This window comes from Eleutherodactylus coqui, chromosome 1, assembly GCF_035609145.1.
Source record: "Eleutherodactylus coqui strain aEleCoq1 chromosome 1, aEleCoq1.hap1, whole genome shotgun sequence".
Classification (NCBI taxonomy): Eukaryota; Metazoa; Chordata; class Amphibia; order Anura; family Eleutherodactylidae; genus Eleutherodactylus; species Eleutherodactylus coqui.
Window position 1 is genome coordinate 200,203,976 of NC_089837.1, and position 17,596 is coordinate 200,221,571.

Genomic DNA, 17,596 nt, shown 5'->3' on the forward strand with positions numbered 1-17,596 from the left:
TTGACTCTGTAGAGGGATAACTATATAATATGAATAAATAAAATTGCATGCCTTTTCATAATTTTTAGAATGACATGAAAAATTGGGAATATGAATGGAGAATTAAATATAACATCAATATAAAATAAACTGAATGGTAGCATAATAGTGCAATATGTAACATGAGACGTGTAGAAAGGTGAGAAAATCCCTTCGAGAAAGGATTATATGTCAATAGATTTATGCCAGCTTAATGGATATTTAGGAAGCTGTCTGTGTATATGTTAACATCATGTCTATATATATATATATATATATATATATATATATATATATATATATATATATATATAACAATGTGCTATCTTTATTTTAGATTATGTTGAATTCATTACATAAATATGAGCCAAGAATCCATATAGTACGTCTTGGGGGACCACAGAAAATGATCACCAGCCATTCATTTCCAGAGACACAATTTATTGCCGTGACCGCTTACCAGAATGAAGAGGTGGGGATAGTTTTATATCTGTCTACAGTATCTATCTGTCTGCTGGTCTATCTATGTAGCTGAATATTTTTATTTATTTACTAACTACCATTAGTACATTGAGCATAAATCCACCCATCTAGCTTTCTATATGGTAGAGGCAAGGCACATTTAGACAGTTTTACCCCTTTCTTCTGCTTATATACACATATCTTTACAAGTGATTTTTAAAAATGTCATAGTTGTCAAAAAATGTCATGAGATTACTCACAGCTCCTCATTGTGCTGGTGTAGTTTATGAGAAGCTGCACCCTTAAGTCCTCACCTACTTCTGAAAATTCACACATATGTGTGCTGGAAAAACAGACATCTCGCCATAACAATCTTAGTTGCCTTCTCCTCATTTCAGACGTCACACTGTTAAAAGCTCAATTACCATTTTTTCCTAATGCTTGGGATTTACTGTATTAAGAGTTCTGATTTAAAAGGGTTGAATGGGGATAGAAAAATGTGGCTGTTGTCTCACAGAAACCACTTATGGCTGTGGACTATGTCTGGTAGTGCAGCTCAGCCACATTAACTTGGATGGGTTTAACTTTCAATACCAGACACAAGAGTTACACTGTTTGTGGAAAAGAAATTGGGCAGCATTTTTGAAACTCTCTAAAAAAAAGTGTCTTTGTTGTTCATATCTACCAATCAAGTGCAGCTTTCATTTTTCAAGCACACTCGTTGTCGTCCTCATCCACTCCCGACTTAACTACTACAACTCACTGTTTAACGGCCTTCCCCGCACCAGATTCGCCCCTCTCCAATCCATATTAATTGGAGCAGCTAGGCTCCTTTTTTTATCCAATCATTTCTCAGACGCCTCTGCCCATGCACTGCAAAACTAAATTTAAACTCCTCACCTTCAACACAAAGCTCTCCATGGCGCCGGACCACTATACATCGCTTCCCTCTTGTCCATTCATCACCCAGCCCGCACACTCCAATCCGCTAACACATTCAGACTAAACACCCCTCTAATACGAACCTCACATTCTCACCTCCAGGACTTCACCAGAGCAGCACCGATTCTCTGGAACGCTTTACCCCAAGACATCCGCACATTACCCGATGCACGAAACTTCAGACGTGCCTTAAAAACCCATCTCTTCAGGGAGGCATACCAAATCCCCTGACCTAGTCTCTCTGCCCCTCCCTATGGCTCCCCACACCTTCTACCCTGCCTATCACATACGACCTCTACCCCTGCACCCCCTTACCCCCCCCCCCCCCCCCCCACACACACACACACACACACACACACCATTTGCTTCCTAATAACTCATTTCCACATGTAATTCCAGTACTGCCTGTGTTCCTCCATGGCTCATCCCCACCCTTTTGTACCTCCTGTATCACCCCCAACCCGGTTATTTCAAACTGATTGTATGTCACATGTAATGTTGTATTGTCTGTGTTCTCCTATGCTTGAAAGTGCTGTGGAATAGGTTGGCACTATACAAATAAAGATTATTATTAATTAGAAATGAAATCTGTAATATGATTGGTTGCTTTGGGCAACAAGACACTTTTGTCTTTGAAACAGTTCCCAAAATATCCCAAAGTGGCTTTTCACACTGAATTTGTCAGATTAATTACAACAAACCAATTTCAATAACCCACAAAACAATGTTGTTTTAGTTGCGTTTTCTATACTTTTTTTACAAATTACGCTAAACTGGTAGGTAAAATTGGCTGAAAGTGATCAGTCAGAAAGCCAATGAAATGATCCCTGTCAGCCAATCAACAAGAGGACACTATTAAACCAACTGTGCAGGCTTCCTTATGGTCCCCACACTGGAAGTACAGTGACTATGCACTGGGTTCTGTTGCACAAATTAATACATAACAGATCTTCTGTAATTATGGTGGCTTTTTTGGGGGGGTTGGGGAGGTTGTATAAGAAATCAATGGTTAAAACATAACTGATATTTGCCCAAATAATTAGCTGTTGGAGAAAGCATCTGATTAGTTGTTTTGTTTTGGTGTTAGATAACAACCCTTAAAATCAAGCACAACCCATTTGCTAAGGCTTTCCTTGATGCAAAAGAAAGGTTAGTGTGTACGACCTTAGTATTCTGTACTTTAATATGTCCATTTAAATTACATAAGTGAACAATTAATTCAGTCTCTGACACTTGACAGGAGCGATCTCAAAGACTTCACTGATGAAGCTACAAACAATCAGCAATCTGGATATAATCAGTGTAAGCCGTAATACTATCTTAATATTATGAATCGTAAATAATTGCTACTGATTTTCTTCATTACTGGAAAAAATCTAATAGAATTACGATAACTTAATTGGGTGTTTGCTGTGTCTTTCAGTGGGCAGCTGGCTGATTCCTGGCTCCAGCTCACTGTGCTCTTCTACCAATCACCATTCTCAGTTTGGAACTCCATTACCCCTTCCCTCAGCTCATGGTTGTGAAAGATATACGCCGCTGGGAAATCACAGAGTGTCGCCTTATCAAAGTCCATATATGCACAGAAATAACTCGCCTCGTAAGATTTTAGCTTCCGAAAGAATAAATATTTTTGAATTGTGATAATAAAAACGAGATGATGAAAGGATCACTGCATAGAAATATAGCAGCAGTAAAGTAATCCATGCATCCTTAGGTGCTGTTTATGATTATGAACTGATCAAAAGAAGTCAAAACTGCAATGATGCAAAACTGCTGATGGTGCTGGATAGAGTCAGGGAAGTGAGAGGTGTAAAGGTACCTCTCTCAATGCTTTTAGGGTACCCAGCAGGCAGAAAATGAACTTTGATGTCACTACCATTGAAGACTGAAGGCGCTGTGTAGGTTCAACTTCTCATACAAGTGCTCTCCTTTGTGTCCACTGAGGTGCTCCAGAGCTCTGACTGACAGCTGCAGCCACCAACCATGAGACAGCTGTCAATTTGAGTGGTGGGGCAGCTCAATGAATAGAGAGGTGAGCTTTTGAGTGAGAATGCCCACCTACAAAGCACTTGCAGCAGTAACATCAGTGTTTGTTTTCTGACTGCTGGGGATATTAACGCCCAATGTCCACTTGTATGCACGAAATCCACTGATGAATTCCGCAGCGGAATCCCTGCATGCCCGCGGCCATTGGGAGGAAAAAAGGTTTTCTTACCTTTCCGGCTCCAGCGCGAATCTCATCTGTACCGGCTGGATCTTCTTTCTTTAGCACGACAGATGCGTCTGGACGTGCTGGCAACTGCATTTGCAGTGCTTTTTTTATGTTCTGCTTTCCCCCAGATCCATGGCACAGCCACAATGACATCTGTGGCTGTGCTGAGGATATGACTGCTTCCATTAACTTCAATGAAAGCCGTTCCATGGAATCCGTGTCAAAATGGAGCATGCTGCGATTTTCTCCCGCAGCGTGTGATCCGCATGCTGGGAGAAAACGGCACCCGCATGCTTTTAAATAGTTTGTGGATGCAATTGCATCCCAATGGGTGGCTTTGATTTGTGGATCTCCCACATGGGTTGCGTAAATCAAAGCCGCAAGTAGTGAGAAACATCCCCCAGTAGTAACAATAGTCACTGTCAGAACTGATCAGGGTCTGCTGGGACCCTGTAGCTCTGCTGTGCCAGAGGCTCCCAGTGGTCTTGTGACCACCGGCTTACGTAGTGGAAGAAACACTTCCACTTTCACTTTTTAGTACATAGCACTCATTGAGCGCTATGTACCATGGAAAGGAGAAGGCAGAAGTGGTTAAAAACGGCTTCTCCCTTCTCCTCCGGGTTCTAACCTGTGACTAACAGCTGACAACCCGACCTGCTCCTACTGGATTGCAGAAGCAGAGACTTTAATCCCATGCCGTATTTTTGGAATCGGGTGGGATTGAAGCCCAGGACCAAGCGCCATAAATTTACAGCGCTTGGTCCTTAAGGGATTAATATAACAAATTATTTTTTATTATTCTTTTTCAAACTATAACTTTTTATTTTTGACTTTCTCAGCATAAACAGAAGTAGATAAAACGTGACACATTGCTTCGAAGGGCATTAATGACAAAAATAGATTATATAGCCTAAAATTATAACATCTCAAATATGTGAAGATACAGTAGTTTTTACATTAACTATTGTGCGACAAACAAAAACAGGACACAAAAAACAAAAAATTTCCAATACGCTAGAGGATTACTATTCTGTACAGCTAGAATACCAAGAAATACACGCATGCAATACATACAATCATTCATTACAGAGTATCAATGACACTGAGTTAGCGTATGACTTTTGTATTATTTTTTTGTAACAGTCTGAATTCTAAACTGGTTTTAAATACTGTTTTCCTACAGCTTGTTACACAGAGAATTCCTCAGCGTGTCTTTCCGTATTTCAGCCAAATGAGCACTGGCCTGGCTTACAAATGCAAACTCACAACGGAATGTTATCATTAAACCATTCAAATGGCACTCCATCTAGTTCTTGGTATGTATTGATATGTTAACACTGAAAAGATTGAGCAGAATTTAGGATGCATTTATACCGAAAGATTACCACTCAAATGGCAGTTTGAATGACAGTTTTGAGTGATTATCTTTGCATAACTCTTAAATGCAGGCAGAGCGAGAATAAGTCTGAGAAAAGCAGCTGTTTTGTATATGCAAAAAGCTGCATTGTTCTCTGAGTTAACAGCGGTGTCCCACTGAGCTAATAGCTCCGAGAAACAGCAGGAACGCTGACAGCTGCTTTGTTCTCGGAGCTTTCAGCTGGTATCCTGCTGGGAAGTCCCAGCAGGATATCACCTGAAAGATTGCTATTAGTGCCACCCGGTGAGAAAATCAGCGTGCAGCACTGATAAGTCATTGGTGATTTCTAGAGAATAGTGCATGAACAATGTGATAGCCGCGCGTTTAGACACAACGATTATCGCTCAAAAGATGTGTCCAAATGGGCTTTTATACATAATATTAAAAGTTCATTAACAGTGTCATACAAATATTTTCATAGACTACATTTAAGCTGAAGGTACATGTGAGTTTTTGGGAGGATCTGTATCATGTCTGTGGTACCTGCCTGATGATCACTCAACATCTGTTGTCAGAACTAAAAGACAAGGATACATTTTAACCTGTGTGATCATTTGTTCCACCAGGTGATTAGTGATATTAGAGTTGCTTGGCAGCTGCTTCTGTCCATTTATATTGAAAGAAAAATGGATGCTTGGCTAAAAGTTATCTGACCACCTTTGTAGACTACGGATAGTTTATTGTTCCATTGGGGAAAGTCAAGATTACAGAATCTTTACAAGCTGAAATAAACATTTAATTGGTAATATGTATTTGGCAAATCACAACAGCCATAAACCTTTGCGCTCTGACAAAGCATAATTTTATGTATACTCATATTGGACATGAGTTTTATTTTATTTATTAAACTTTAAAATTATGGTTGATTAACAAGGCTGTTATTCATTGCTCTTACACACTGAACAAATCTGTTATGAATCGGGACCGCGACTGCCAACTTCCATCACCTGTTTTCCCTGGTGGTTGTGGTCCAGGTACCAATGCCCTTCTACATTTTAGTCCTGCTGTCACTGCTGCCTGAAGGGTGCACACATGCTTGGCTTGCCTTTTAAAGGGCCAACATATGCTCCCAACTTTGTACTTCTTGGCCAATCCGGATGAGCTCCTGTCTATGTAAGGCACTGTTCTTCACTAAAGGATGCCTGAGCAATTACTTTTGCTCGTATGCAAAAGCATTATAGTGTTCTGTTTGCTCTCCTGGCTTAATCCATGCCTGCTCCACTAAGCGTTCCAAACTTCTATGCTCCTAACCTCAGTTTATTAATCATATTTATTCTATTTGCTGCCTGCCCTGATCCTTGGCCTGAATCATCATTTTGAAAGTAGTGAGCCTGACCTGACCTTGATTCTGTTTCATGACCACATCTCTGCATTATGTTATGGTAAACCTGACCAAGTTGTGTCAGCAGCCTCTTAATCGAGACTACTTTTGAGGTCACAGTCTAGAGGTGCCCAAAGGTGAAAATCAGGTCTCGATTGGCTGGGTTAAAGGGTGAAAACCCTTGAATGCCCCCAGATATAGCCATAAAGCAACTCAGTTCGGAAGCACAACAGATCCTCCTTCGCTGTCTTGACAAAAGCATAGCAAATCATAGACTTCTAGTGTAAAGAAAGTAAATACAGTTTGATTAATTTATAACTGAAGTTTCCTTACATCTTTCTCTGGCTTTTGACACTTTATCATCTATAGAAATAAATATCCTCTATGCTACATAAGGGGAGTATTTATTTATACAGAGACTGAGAAAGCAATCTCACCAAGAAGGGCAGCTTCCGAGTTCTCCCTGCTCAGTTCGGATGAGTTTCATTTAGCGGCAGATGCCAGGGACAGTATGTTCCTCCTGAGCTCTCAGTTGCAGCACATCATGAGCAAAGGAATCCTATGGTATGTTCCTATCTGCAACAAAAAACACGTCAAAATCTGTGACATTGGTGTGGATTTTGATGCGCTTTTTTAATGCAGATCTACAGTAGATTTTAGCCTTTAAGTTGAAGACGTGAAATCTGCTGTAGATCCACATCAAAAGTCGTGTCAAAATCTGCACCAATAGTGTGGATTTTTTGTCTTGTTTTGATGTGGATTTTGGTGCAGATTCTCCATTGCAGACAATCCACACCAGTTTTCGCAATGTGGGAACATACTCTAACATGCAGAAGTAGCAGAGAGCTGAGGATGGATGCTGCTCCCCATACCTCAGAACCGTTCACTGCCATCACCACTACCCCCTCTCGCCCAATCAGTTTTTCTAACTTCTGAGCCAAATACCAGGACTAGCAGAGACAGTAAGGTGTTTCTTACTCTGCAGATGTCCTCTCTACAAGAGGGGAATCGCCTCAGAACTGTCCATATATCAATGGAGTCAATCAGTGGGTCCACACTTCATAATGTGGTTATCTATCTGATCCAGCTGGTTTTGACGTAGGGATCTCTTTCACAATTCTCTAAACATCTTCCAACCTTTCTAACTGCTAAAGTGAATTCTTTGTTAGCTTTAAATACCTGAAGATAGTAATTTTTACAGCAATACTAAATGTCTTTATCCTAAAAATTAATGTACTCCTTGATATTCTTCTTAGATTTTACCAATTCAGATGTATAGAATTATTGGACCTCCCTTGTTCTTGATGATTCCTACAGGAACCTGCTTTCTCCCTCTAAATATTGCCACTAACCCATAAATAATATGAAACTCTAAACCTGTCAGTCAAATACCACATTATATTTATTCATTGCCTCCTCCCACCTCTGTCTTGAGTTCTTTGCTAAGAATATTTGATGTTAACTACTTTTGTATAAAAAGTCAAACATGTTATAGAAGTGATACCTGTGTTGCTTAACCAGAAAAAAATATACTTTCCAAGCTTTTAGAGCTTAAAGCCTGCAGGTATAATTTTTCTGGTTCGTCAATCAAACTATCACTTCTCTAATATGTTTGTCTTTTTAAAAAAATAAGTATCTAAAATTTCATAGATGTTTTGGCTACCAGGGTACTAGGCTATTTTTGCTTTTCAGGAAGACATAAGGGACCTCAGCATGTCATACTTCATTTCTTGCCTCTTCCTCTTCTTTTATGAATTCCCTACTAATACCTGAGATGTTCTTGATAATCAACCCTCAGAGATATGCCTTGGCTTAGACCAAGATTCCAGATCATTCCTCTGAAACAGAATCTTTATTACGTAGGACACCCAACTGGTTATAAGACAGTTGCTAATATGCATTTGAATCCTACTGGCATAAAATCTTCAGTAGGAAAAAGACTAGATAGATAGATAGCGTTCTGGAAGAAGCAAAGACCACCAGCATTGAAGAGATGACCCTTCGCCATCAACTATGCTGGACTGACCACGTTGTGTGAATGCCCGATCACAGTCTCCCAAAACGATTACTATACTCTGAACTCAAGAATGGAAAATGGAATGTTGGTGGACAGCCAAAGAGATTTAAAGATGGGCTTAAAGCTAACTTTAAAAACTGTGGCATAACGCATTGAGAACTGAGAAGAGATGGCCCTCGAGCGCTCAATTTGGGGTTCAGCCATTACCAGCAGTGCTGTGAATTTCGAAAAAGCACAAATGGAGGGCAAAAGGGAAAAACGTATTTAGAGGAAAGCACGTCACGTCAACCCTTGTCGGAACCGTCTTCCACTTGGAAACCAATGTCCCCATTGTGAAAGAACCTGCGGATCAATAATAGGTCCCTATAGTCATCTATGGACCCACCGCAAAGCCCCCATACTTGGAAGGCAATCATGCACGGCCAAGAGTGATAGCCTTTGATGATGAGATAGATAGATAGCACTGTTTCATTGCTTTATATTATTCATTTGTGCCTTGTATATTTTTAAACATAATGTGCAACATATTAATAAGACAATGTCTCATTCTTTTTGCAGTCAGTATCCAAGCTTATGGCCTGTGAGTAACAGCACTATTGGATCATTGACACAGACAGGAGGAATGGCCAATGGACTTGGATCTCAGTACATAAGAAATTCTTCTGCTCACTATACACCGTACAATCAGATCGTTCCTTCATCCCCGCTTGGATCTCCATTATATGAGGGTGAAAGCACAGACATAGAAGACAATCAGTATGATGTCTCAGCACACGACAGACTGGCGCCATCATGGGCATCGGTTACACCGCCTTCATTGTAAATGCAAAGGACAATTTATTTTATGGACATTGAAATTGGTCAATAACTGTTGGCTGTTATGAACATTTTAATATAATTAACATACTGAGTCAATTTTAAAGTAGATACAGAAAGACAGGTTGTGTATGCTATATCTTGAGAAAATACATTGCAAAGCTCAAGGTATAAGGATCAGCTGAAATGTATAATGTACAAAATACAAAACAGACTATTTGCAATTATTTATCAAAAAAAAATATTTGTTTTTGAGGATTTCTCTGGTAGAAGATACATGTCATGGCAGCGGACATGGATGCATTGGCCCCTCTAAATCAATTTAACTTAGGGCTAGAGCTCAGGACTGCAATTGGAGTTTCCAAGTTTTTACCCTTTAACCCACCAATTGGGATCTAGTCTTTTTTGCATGGAACCCTAGAATGCTACCCAATAAATAGTTAAGGTTAAGAGACAGCTGGGGCAACTTGATCAGGTATGCCATAATGCAGTACTGGAAGGTATAGACAGAGATATAGTCGAGGAATAAAGCTGAGGCCAGGACAGGTGCATGTCTTGTATATCCGACAAACAGACTGAAGCTCAGGGTAAGCAGCTGGCAGGGAAATTGTGGTCAATACACAAGCCAAAGTTGGGGGTGGAGAATCAGGAAAAGCTGGGTCAGTCAGGTATGGATCAAACCAGGAAAACAGAAGACAGTATAACACCTTTGTATACTAGTAGACTAATTGCTTAGACACCTGCTGGTAGAGTAGGAAGCATTAAATAGCCAGAGGCCAGTATAGATTGGCAGGGGAAGAAAAAGCTGGATGTGTTTGCTGGCCCTTTAAGAGGTGGACTGGCCATGGGCTCACACTCTAAGGAAACCAGGAAGCTAACAGGAGGTGCAGCGTCTGGTGCAGATCCCACAGAGGACACGGCGATGGCCATGACTGAAAGCAGGAGGAGGTAAAGGACAGTGTTGACCATGGCCAGTGTACATAACAATACAAACGCGAGTTCCCTACATGTTTTTTGGCTTTGCACTGCTTCTTTCAGTTGTGTAATATCCATGCCAGCATCAGCTTTGACAGTATCACCTGTTTGGTATAATTGGTTAACCCCTTCCCGCCACAGGACGTAACTACGTCATGGAAGAGGGGTACTTAGCCCAACAAGACGTACAATTACGCCCCAGGGATAGCATGGGATCATAAGAGATCCCGCACAATCCTGCAGCGGGAGCCGGCTGTCACTGATAGCCGGCCTCCTGCTGCAACAACGGGGGTGCATCGAAGCAGCGACCCCCGCTGTTAACCCCTTCATTGCCACAATCTATGTAGATATAATCGTGGACAGCCCAATGGGTTGGCATGGCAACAGGACGCCAGCTACAGGTGTCCTTCATTGCCAGTGCCTATGATCGCTAATACAAGCGATAAGGCATTGCAGGACAGAAGTCCTGCAATGCCTTATCATAGCGATCATAGGTTTGATTGTACAAGTCCCCTACAGGGACATAAAAATTGTAAAAAAAAAGATATGGCATCGTGTTGGGAGGTTTCCCATTGAAAAGCCTAGCCAGAGGATTGCAACTGTACTGAAGTTATGTGAGGCGTTTTTGACACAAAAACGTAAAGCATCCGCAGTTACCTCGCACATTTGCGAGGGCAATATAGGGTCGAGTTTCATGGTCCGATATCGTGCTCACGTGTGTGAAACCAGCTTAAATCAGTAAACAGTAATAAGATAGTGAGACACTACTTAGTATGATGGAAAACCCCCATTAGGGCTCCTGCAGATGAGTGTAGGCGCAGATACGCTCGCGATAATGCAGCATATTTGTGCTGTATAGGGAGCACTATTGCAGCGGCCGAGAACCAAGGCTTCGGCTGGGCAGACAGCGGGGTAAAAGATGGCAGTAATCTACAGTGGCTCTACCGTCTCCTTTCCCAGAAGGCCGAAGAGTAACTCAGTGCAGCCGCTAGCAGGGAAGATAAGATTGGGTAAACTTGGTTACCAGAGAATAGCTCTAATTGTCATCGTGACACAAGTGTCCCTAGACCAGTGACAAGTCACTCACCCTGAATAAAGACAAGTCCACAAACAAAGTGATTTTTAAAACCGGGGACACGTGGTTTCCTTTTACTCGGCAAGAGCGGCAGCCCGTCTCTCCTCCATCTCCATTCTTTTCACCTTCCACCACTAACAACTCTGACACCACTCATATCTCTTTCCCAACTCTTCTTTACAGTCTAACGTCTACCCCTAACACCTGACACACTCTCTAACACGTGTACACAGAGGTTAGGACAGACAATACACATAACCAGACTAGACTGATACAGTTTCCAGACATTAACTCTTTTATGACCTGTTGGCATCCATACATCACTCTCAACAGTGACATGAAGCAAACATAAAAACCACAGATTCAATGCTGGAGGGAGCCTAACTCTGGGCCACTACACTATTGCAGGCTATTGTGCGTCTCAGTACATTTTGCTGGAGTTTTCTGCATTGTTGGGACTGTTCCCATCGGTGTGGGACATACCCGCACCGTAATTTTACAGGCTGTGAAGCTTAATTAGTCCCCAGTATTATTGATTTCCCAAAATGCCTGATTGAAGAAGCCATTACGCTCAATATTTAGGCTAAGTATGTTAGCACTGTATCTATCTCAGGGACACAGAGTAAGTATTATGATAATAAAGAATAAATGTTTTTTTTAGGCCACATTCACATCTGCAGCGGAGACTCTGTAGTCTTTGGCGTAGATCCGGGACAATATCCCAAACAAAATAGCGCTGCATACTAAACTGTTTTGTACAGGAAAATTTTGGCTGTTTTGCCGGAAGCCAGATTGTGCTGTTCGGGTATGATATGTGGTGAATGCTTCTCCTCTGGTGTTTTATTGTTCTGTTCCTATAACGGAGCTGACCAAAGTAAATTGAAGAATAAAGCAGATTTGAAAGTAACCTCCAGACAAAACATAGGTTAAAAAGGCCGGTACATTGAGCAATTTAGTGCAACATATACTGAAATGATTTAGGAAATTTGCGATGTTCCTAGAGACAGAACCTTTATCCCTTAGGGTGCCTACCCACTACAGTCTTTTTTCACAGCGAAATTCGCCGCGTTTTTTTTTCTGCAGGGATCTATGGGACTTGTAATGTTAAAATCGCAATCGTGTAAAATCGCAATTTTGCGGTAAATTGCGATTTTGCGCGATTGCGATTTTAACATTACAAGTCCCATAGACCCCTGCAGAAAACAAAACGCTACGACTTTCGCAGTGAAAAAAAACTGTAGTGGGTAGTCACCCTTAGAATTCTATTCAGCACTGTTCAGTGAGAAATAGCAGATTCAGTAAATTACCACAAAGTTGTACATCTTCCATCAATTACCAAATCATATTTGGCTCATTGTAAGGCTGGACTCCCACTCACATTGGGGAACATTCATAATGCAAGAATTGTGCTTACTTTATGTCAGCTACAGGTGTTGCAGCTATTTTGTCCATGCATGCTGAACCCTTTTTGAGCATTGCTACATGTTACTGGCACTCAGTATTACACTTACTCAAATTTTGCTAAATTATTCTGTCAACCATATTATACAAATTTGACTGAATGTAGGACCTGTTAGTCTTAATTTCTTTTATTGTGTCACAGTGCCTCCTAGTGGACAATCAGTGTAAAGTGAGTGTAAACAAATATTTGGGGTCATGTATACGAATCATTAGCGTTATGAATCAGTAGAAGTAAACCTGAAAACTTTCATGCAATACTCATAGCCTAATATTAGCGATGATGGTCTGCAATATTACAATCTACCATAAAAATACCCAGTGACAATAGTGGTGCGCAATATTGCTGAGGGGCTCAAATCTAAAGATGCTGGGGTTATGCTAACCTGCCTCAATGCAATTTATTTCTAAGGACCTATGTACACTGTAAGGTAACTTCACACAGGTGAGCCCAATATCGGGTCATGTATCACAGCCTGGTTTTGTGCTCTCCAACATGCATTTTCCATGCAGATGCAAGGAGTTTTTGTTTCATAACCTGGTTGCATCACTTCTGGGATTGTTTTCAGTGGGAGACCTTGTATGGTGTGCACCTAGCACGTGGTGTGATGCTGCCGCTGGCCCCATCAATAGGCGCTGTGATGCGAGAGCACACAGAAAGACAGGACATGCCACGATTTGTTTCCCGCATTGCGGGAATTGCTCATGTGTATGAGCCCAGTCAAAGTCAGAGAATGGTGTTCATATTCGTGCGAGATTTGTGCGTCTCGTAATGCCCCAATCTCCCACTAATTTTCTCACCCTTGTAAAGCCGGTCTTATTGGTTGCTTTTTTACAGGAGCCATGATGAACATGACACTTTGTTTTTATCTACAGTATCTTGTATTGAAGCCTAACTCACATTGATTCATCTGATGTACTTCTTCCATGTAAAGGGAACCTGTCACCTGTCTACACATGAGCGAGAGTGATCTCGCATGTTTTCACACTGATGTGAGGTGTTTTTTTGTCAAAACCCCTCTCATCACTTCTGTGAGGTAGTGATCCTCTGGTGTGGCTTTCAGTCGCTTTAGAGGATCGACAAGTGTTTCCCATTGTTTTCAATGCAAAACCTCACATCGCACTCGTGGGCACATTTTATTGTCCGTTGAAAACAATGGGCGATGCGTTCCGAGGATTGTGAAAAGATAGGACATGCGAGTTTGTAAATTGGCATAAGAGCTATCAAGGGGCCAATCAGTGGATGTCATGTGAAGTATGTGGAGTACAAGGAAGGAGCCTGGGAAGCAAGCTGCAGAAGTACATCATAAGTGGAGGAAGCTAGTCTGGGCCAGAAGGAAAGGATGAGGAATATGAACGACTACAATTAAAGATGTTACATATGAGGCATTGGATTTAATTACGGTTTGCTCTGACTTTATTCTAGCAAACCTGACGTGGAAAACGGAAGACGTCTGGAGGGATGTTGAGCCATGCCATTCGGATAGCCATCCATAGAATTTGTAGGTGCAGGATTTTGGGTACGAATGCACCTCTCCTCCACATTTGAGAAATGCTTGATTGGGCTCATGTTGGGCAAACATGCAAGCACCACCATTTGTAGGAACTCTCCAGAACGCTTCTCCAACCAATTCTAGACAACTTGGACCTGATGGCACAGTGCATTATCCCTCTGAAGTATCCCATCATTGTGAACGCTGAGGTCCAGGAATGTTGAACTTCAGAAATGAAATGTCCCATCCACTATCATGTGTCATTCAAACTCCAATAATTCACATTGCCTTGTCATCAGCACACTGACCAGTATTCAGCCTCATTCACAAGACTACACCTCATACTGGATCCCTGGTGTTTAACCCTTTGTACGCTGCGGTCAGAGTGAATGTGGCATGTAAAAGGCTGTGTAGTAGTGCAGTACACAGAAGGGCCTGTAAAGGCCAGAGACAGGACTTCTATTGCGAGGGTTAACCAAGGGGTGGAGCAGGAACCAGATAAAAGCCAGTTTCTGCCAAAGAGTGAGGGGGAGAACCAGCGCAGCAGAGTGAGGTGCTGCAGGCTGGTGGCCTGGAAAGGCAAGAGGTTGACAGGGTGATGCCCCTAACCTCAGCACCCAGGTGGGGTGTGTATATATGGATTTTATGTTGTACTGAAGTACGTTATCTGGACTCTGTTATGTTGTTGGTGCCGTGAATGAAGACTGGCAGGAGCAAGGATTAAAGAAATTTTCATGTCTCCAGAGAGTGTTTCTACACGGCTGGTGCCCATTCCGGTCTAGAAGTCAGCGATCCTGCAGACAAGAGTACCCCCCTTGCCACAGGCTGATAAAAGGAGAGGGCTCCATCTGTCACCAATCGGACCCCAGCTATGTGATCGCAGGGTCTCGGTGGGTTGCTATGGCACCTGGAGGCTTCAATATAGCCTTCGTGTCTGCCAACTACAGTGGCCTATGAGGCTCAGCCTTTAATAGGCTTTTCTAAAGCACTACTATACTGAAGTATAGAATATTAATTAAAAGAATATTAAAAGAATGATAAAATATGCTGCTATAATCAAGTCCCCCAGTGAGACCAAAAAAAAGTTTAAAAAGTACAAACAAATAGTAAAAAAATAAAAACGTCAAACCCCTCCTTTCCCTCTTTACTATGTGAAAAAAGAGAGAAAAGTTAGTACACTATTTAAACTGCAGAGTGCAGTCCTGAAAAACAATATATAAAAAACCTGGTTAATATAGCTAATTTTGCCTTACCAAATAACAGAATAAAAAGTGCTCAAAACATTACATGGATCAACAAAAATACAAATCATAGCACCGTTGATCTTTTTTTTTTTTTTTTTTTTTTGAAGTATGAAAAAGTGTACCCCACGCAAAAAAAACATATACATTTTGTAATACATAATCATACCAGCCTGCAGAATTAATTTAATATATTATATATACTGCAGGTGAAAGCCATAGAAAATAAAAGTAAAAAACATGCCAAAATTGCAGATTTTGTTAACTTGCCTCAAGAAAAAAAATGGAATGAAAATCAATCAAAATGTTATATGTTCCCAAAAATTGGATAAATGAAGATTAGAGTTTACAATACATTTTTTTTAACAGCATTAGGGCGGCTCATGTCTACGACCGTGCTTTCACCGTTGCATGCACGCGTGATACGCAATGAATAGAGTCAATGGAAGGCAAAGTATTTTCATTGATCCTTGCACACCGGTATGTAGACACTGCATATTAATACGCAAGAGAAACCGCTTGAGCATTATACACTTGTATGGGCAGCGCATGATATGCTGTCCATACGCTATACATTGCATATGGGCAGCATTTTCATACACATTCCCACTCTGAACAGAAAAAATAAAAATCACAGTGCCCAAGTCCGTGGGCATGTGCAGTGCCATACACAGCTATACGTGGGCTTTACCAGCTCTCTGCCAGCAGAGCGTGTGGCTGCCAAATGTGTAAATGCTTCGGGAAGACCCGCAGCGTTTTACGCATACGGCCGTGGGCATGAGCCCCTAATCATGCAGCATAAATGACATGATACATGTTTTCTTTATACACATTATGTATGTTCCCATCATTATAGACTAACTGTATATAATCTATATATATAAAATTGAATGTATGCGTGTGTGTGTGTCTGTCTGTCTGTGTGCGTGTCTGTTTGTCCTTTATGCGCTACTACCCCATTCATCCTATCGCCATGAAACTGTGGAAAGTTGTTGAGTACACTCCTGGGAAGATTATATGCATAGTACATTTATGCTACGATAAATGGCGCGCATGCGTGCGTCGTCGACAGTTACGACCCCCCCACGTAGATCGTTCTATTTCCATCATTGCCACTAATTCTCTCACTTCCTGATGTTGTAGAAACATGAAATTTGGCACGAGCATTGATTATGTCATAAATAGGAAAAGCTAATGGGTCGCAACTCGATTATTCAATTGTAAGTGCCAAAGAATTAGCGTCCAAATTTTACGTACGGAATCTAATTTTCTCGCTTCCCAATGTCATAGAAACTTGAAATTTGGCACGAGCATTTATTATGTCATAAATAGGAAAAGCTAATAGGTCCCAACTCGATTATTTAATTCTATGCGCAAAAGAATTAGCGTCCAAATTTTACGTACGGAATGTAATTTTCTCACTTTCTGGTGTCATAGAAACGTGAAATTTGGCACGAGCATTGATTATGTCATAAATAGGAAAAGTTAATGGGTCCCAACTCGATTATTCAATTCTATGCGCAAAAGAATTAGCGTCCAAATTTTACGTACGGAATGTAATTTTCTCACTTTCCGGTGTCATAGAAACGTGAAATTTGGCACAAGCATTGATTATGTCATAAATAGGAAAAGTTAATGGGTCCCAACTCGATTATTCAATTCTATGCGCAAAAAAGTCAGCGTCCAAATTTTGCGTACGGAATGTAATTTTCTCACATAGAAACTTGAAATTTGGCACGAGCATTGAATATGTCATAAATAGGAAATGCTAATGGGTCCCAACTCGATTATTCAATTCTATGCGCCAAAGAATTAGCATCCAAATTTTACGTACGGAATGTAATTTTCTCACATAGAAACTTGAAATTTGGCACGGGCATTGAATATGTCATAAATAGGAAAAGTTAATGGGTCCCAACTCAATTATTCAATTCTATGCGCAAAAGAATTAGTGTCCAAATTTTACGTGCGGAATGTAATTTTCTCACTTTCCGGTGTCATAGAAACGGGAAATTTGGCACGAGCATTGATTATGACATAAATAGGAAAAGCTAATAGGTCCCAACTCCATTATTCAATTCTATGCGCAAAAGAATTAGCGTCCAAATTTTACGTACATAATCTAAATCTCTCACTTCCCAATGTC

At 41.0% G+C, this 17,596-nt stretch overlaps 1 protein-coding gene across 2 annotated transcripts in view; it reads left to right on the forward strand.

Annotated features, from left to right (window-relative positions):
• The window catches only part of LOC136629380 (T-box transcription factor T-like), a 17,147-nt gene extending 2,912 nt beyond the window's left edge, over positions 1-14,235 (forward strand). Inside the window, exons 3-9 of one of the 2 annotated variants that reach the window (XR_010792939.1) lie at positions 356-490; positions 2,510-2,571; positions 2,663-2,724; positions 2,846-3,022; positions 4,821-4,953; positions 8,951-10,156; positions 14,143-14,235. Coding sequence is in view for 1 of the 2 variants with exons in the window: in XM_066605415.1 (XP_066461512.1) it covers positions 356-490; positions 2,510-2,571; positions 2,663-2,724; positions 2,846-3,022; positions 4,821-4,953; positions 8,951-9,215 (834 nt within the window). In the remaining variant the exon portion in view is untranslated. Of the gene's footprint in view, positions 1-355; positions 491-2,509; positions 2,572-2,662; positions 2,725-2,845; positions 3,023-4,820; positions 4,954-8,950; positions 12,349-14,142 lie in introns of those variants that run through there. The other variant, XM_066605415.1, reaches the window with a different exon arrangement.
• The last annotated feature ends 3,361 nt before the right edge of the window (positions 14,236-17,596 follow it).